We start from the raw sequence: 4,763 nt of genomic DNA on the forward strand, positions 1-4,763 counted from the left end.
TAAAGAAAGCTGAGCACCAAAGAATTGATGCTTTTGAACTGTGGTGTTGGAGAAGACTTTTGAGAGTCCCTTGGACTGCAAGGAGATCCAACCAGTCTATTCTAAAGGAAATCAGTCCTGAATATTCATTGGAAGGACTGATGTTGAAGCTGAAACTCCAGTACTTTGGCCACCTGATATGAAGAACTGACTCATTTAAAAAGACCCCGATGCTGGGAAAGATTGAAGGCAGGAGAAGAAGGGGTTGATGAGGATGAGATGGTTGGACGACATCACCAACTCAGTGGCCATGAGTTTGAGTAAACTCCAGGAGTTGGTGATGGACAGGGAGGCCTGGCATGCTGCAGTCCATGGGGTTGCAAAGAGTTGGACACGACTGAATGACTGAACTGAACTTTATATAAATGAAATAAATTGTGTTCTGTGACTTGCTTTGCTTAGACGTATATTTTTGGTATTATAAACTATTCATTTTTACTGTTGCATAGTATTCCAATTGTATGAATGGACCACAATTTATATATCGATTCTACTTTTGATGGCCACATGGGGTGTTTCCGTTTTTGGTAGTATATTATGTACCATGCTGTTGGGAACACATCTTCTGGGAATCATTTGTAAGAGTTCCCAAGCACAGCAAAACTTAAAAAAGGATAATGTTTGGTGCAATGAGCTAAATGAAGGAGGCTGTTTTTACTGCCTGCCCCCTTCCTAGGGCTATAGTTAGGCACCCTGAGGGCTGAGAGGACTGATGTTTTACCACACTTGTAAATGCTTCCCAGGACTGAGTTGGGAAGCTCTGCTGAGGGCAGGTATCCATGAATGGAACTGCTGTGCTCTAGGGTATATGCATGTTCAACTCTTCTTACTGTGTCAGGTTGTCTTGGAAAGAATTATTCAGTTTATACTCTTTATCAGCAATCTGAGAATTTGGAAGATGGAGTTGAAGTTTTAAAATTGGGGAGTGGCATATCAGTATTTTCCAGCTGTCATTTTCCTGTGCTTATTGATGTTTCATAGTTCCTGTGAGGACAGATATTTGTGAATATACTTCATGGTGTTGGAGTATAGTCATCAAAGCCAAGTTAATTTTCCCTGCCTCCAATGTATGGAGGCACAAGTTGGCATTTTTAGCACTGCTGTGTGACGGCTGGTCTAACCAGCCTCGGGATAGCACTGAAGCTTAGCATCTGAGTAATTCCCTCTCACACATAAAAGTTGATCTAGTAAACTGGTTTTATATCAGATGTATCTCAGGCTTCCAGATGTTGACTTTTCTTCACTGTTCTGATTAATAAGTATTTTTTATGTCTTATGCTCTCTTGACTGAGGAGTTGTTGCTAAGGGACTTATAACTTTCATTTTATCTGTTTTCATTGAAAATATAAACAGTCCTCTTTCAAATTCAGCCATTTTTCCAAACCTCTGTAAGCATGGTTAGAGCTTGGTTGGAATATCAGTGTTAGATCACAGGAGTAGATAGAGACTGCTTCACTTAAGCAGAAGATAGAAAAGCATTCAATTTTTTGATAATAGTGATGCAAAATAACTTTGGCAAAAGAAATTTGTTTGTTTATTCATGCATTCACTCCTTTACTTATTTATTATTTGCCGTGTTAATGACATTTTCCGAGAACTTAAAGAGGAGAAGGTTTAGTAACCAACCTCTGACTTTGAGTATCAGAGGAAATGAGATCCAAGTAGTGTATCACGGAGTATCTCTTTGTTAATTTTCTGTTTGTTGCCCTGTTAAGTCACCTGTTTGTTATCTTTAAGGATTTCATTAGAAGATAGTGATCTAAATTTGTGCTATAACAGGTAGATGTCTTTTTTGTCTCAGTGTGATTAGAAAAGGATTCTTTTTCTTAAAGTCACGTCTTGTACTTCACCAGTTTGGTTGGGATGCTAGGAAATAAAGATTGTTAAGTCCACCTAAAAGGCAGGATGATTCGGTGAGGCTTCAGGTCCAGCTTGGGCATGTGAGGCAGGGTCTTCTCTCCAGTCCGTAAGCGGTAGCCTTGCTGGTGTAATTGGTACCTCCACTTGGAGGTCTTGCGGGGAACCTCAGACTCATCGTGTCCACCCTGGATTCGTGGTGAGGTTCTTCTCCAGACCAGGTCCTCTTCTGTGTCTGTGTCTTGGTTGCTTACACCCCCATCCTGCAGTTGTCCCAGTCGGAAGGCTGGCAGTGATCCCGGCCCTGTCCTGGAGGACTGCCTTGTGCTTGGCCCAGGTCTGAGGGGAAGGCAGCATGAGATGGTAGGAGGAATACTGGCTTGGGAGTTGGAAAGCCTGGGCTATAATCTCTGTTCAGACCCTAACTTTGGTGTGATTTTGGACTGAACTTAACTTTTTTTGTTTTGTTTTCTTCTGAGATTGAGGCAGTTGTAATACTTCAGAATAGTTCCTTGATTATTGAACTTGAAAAAAAAAAATTCATTCTACCCTCAGTGTAGGTTAACAGTAAGCTTTATTGGTGGTTTGCTGGTGGTCATTCACATTGTCTTTATTCCTCAAGTACACTTTTCAGTGATGATGAAGGGGCTGTTCCTTCTGTACCTTTATTTAATGTTTTTATAAAGCAGGGATTCCCTGGTGGCTTAGAGGTTAAAGTGTCTGCCCACAATGTGGGAGATCTGGGTTCGATCCCTGGGTCGGGAAGATTCCCTGGAGAAGGAAATGGCAACCCAGTCCAGTATTCTTGCCTGGAGAATCCCATGGGCGGAGGAGCCTGGAGGCTACAGTCCACGGGGTTGCAAAGAGTCAGACATGACTGAGCGACTTCACTTTCACATAAAGCATTGAGCCTGGCACTGGCATCACTTGGATTATTTAATCCTTACAAGAAACGTGTGAGGTGTAGGTTCTGTTATTTGATTTTATAATTGAGGAAGCTGAGGTTCAGTTAAAAGAAATCTGCCTATGCCCACAAACTAATAAACAGTAAAAGGACTCCATCCTGTGTCGGTGACTTAGAGCCTGTTTTCCTGATGTTGAGCATTCCTGCTGTTGATTTTGTGGCAACTGTCAAAATTATTCAGCCCACATTTTAAAAACATGAGTATCTGGTCCAGTGTAGAAAATCTGTTCAGTTGAGAAATGGGTTTTCCAGAGACCTTCCTGTTGGGCAGGCTCTGTTCACGTCGGTCCGTGATTGTATGCCTACTCAGCATCTGATATGCAAGACTTTGTTGTTCTTTGGCCTGAGAGTAATTAAGGGGCAGCTGTGGTTTGTAACGACATTAGCTGACTGGTGAAGCGTATATGAAATGTAGGTGTTTAATATGAATACTTTCACATAGAGATGGCTTTACTGAGAAAACACTTTGTTGTAAGTAAATCTGTAAGATAATGGTGCCTCTTCAATAGTAGCATTTTCTTGATTGTTCTGTTCCTCTAAAATATAAGCAGATGGGTGGTCATTGGTCAGGGCAGGCTGGAGTTGTAGATCTCTAAAGGCATTTATAATATTAGGACTTGGTCCAGTGCCAGTTGCTGTGTAATAGATAAATGATTGTGTTTCAGAACTGAGTAACTGGGAATTATGTATCCTTTTAAGACATACAAAGGTTAACTTTTTTCTAAATTATTTGAACTTATATATATATATATATTTTTTTTTTTTCAGATCAAAGCGCTGGATGCGTTTCTTCTGAGTCTGCTCGTTCTAGATGGTGAATCAATCTACAGCCTGACCACAAAGCCTATCCTGCTGTTATTAGCAAGAATTATCTTAGTGAATATAAGACATAAACTGACAGCTATTCAGGTAAAGAAAGAAAAGGAGCCAGGAGATTCAGACCCAGGTGTGGCTTTTGTGCTGATTAGCATCAGACTTTGGGTGTGATGCTGACAATGTCTTGGTGTATTTATTTTCTAAGTCTTCCTTAGGTATTTAATTTAATCTCCCCTAATGAGATTAGTATAAAATGAAACATTGTCTTTTTAATAGAATTGTATATATGTGTTGTATGTATGTATGCATGTGTATAAGTGTTCATTCTCTGAATCTTAAAAGTGGGTTTAGAAACATACATCACAGTCTTTTATGAATTTCATGTAAGGATAATGAGCAGTAGCCAGAAGCATGCATAACACATATAGATCAGATCAGATCAGATCAGTCGCTCAGTCCTGTCCGACTCTTTGCGACCCCATGAATCGCAGCACGCCAGGCCTCCCTGTCCATCACCAACTCCTGGAGTTCACTCAGACTCATGTCCATCGAGTCAGTGATGCCATCCAGCCATCTCATCCTCTGTCGTCCCCTTCTCCTCCTGCCCCCAATCCCTCCCAGCATCACAGTCTTTTCCAATGAGTCAACTCTTTGCACGAGGTGGCCAAAGTACTGGAATTTCAGCTTTAGCATCATTTCTTCCGAAGAAATCCCAGGACTGATCTCCTTTAGAATGGACTGGTTGGATCTCCTTGCAGTCCAAGGGGCTCTCTAGAGTCTTCTCCAACACCACAGTTCAAAAGCATCAATTCTTCGGCACTCAGCCTTCTTCACAGTCCAACTCTCACATCCATACATGACCACAGGAAAAACCATAGCCTTGACTACACGAACCTTTGTTGGCAAAGTAATGTCTCTGCTTTTGAATACGCTCTCTAGGTTGGTCATAACTTTCCTTCCAAGGAGTAAGCGTCTTTTAATTTCATGGCTGCAGTCACCATCTGTAGTGATTTTGGAGCCCAGAAAAATAAAGTCTGACACTGTTTCCACTGTTTCCCCATCTATTTCCCATGAAGTGGTGGGACTG

The 4,763-nt window shown here is 41.3% G+C and overlaps 1 protein-coding gene across 1 annotated transcript in view; it reads left to right on the top strand.

The window, feature by feature from the left end:
* The window catches only part of TTC27 (tetratricopeptide repeat domain 27), a 176,935-nt gene that overhangs the window by 7,941 nt on the left and 164,231 nt on the right, over positions 1–4,763 (top strand). Inside the window, exon 4 of the mRNA XM_010829828.1 lies at positions 3,629–3,769. Coding sequence (XP_010828130.1) covers positions 3,629–3,769 — 141 coding nt within the window. The remainder of the gene's footprint in view (positions 1–3,628; positions 3,770–4,763) is intronic.

This window comes from Bison bison, unplaced genomic scaffold (genome assembly GCF_000754665.1).
Source record: "Bison bison bison isolate TAMUID 2011002044 unplaced genomic scaffold, Bison_UMD1.0 scf7180017864508, whole genome shotgun sequence".
NCBI lineage: Eukaryota > Metazoa > Chordata > Mammalia > Artiodactyla > Bovidae > Bison > Bison bison.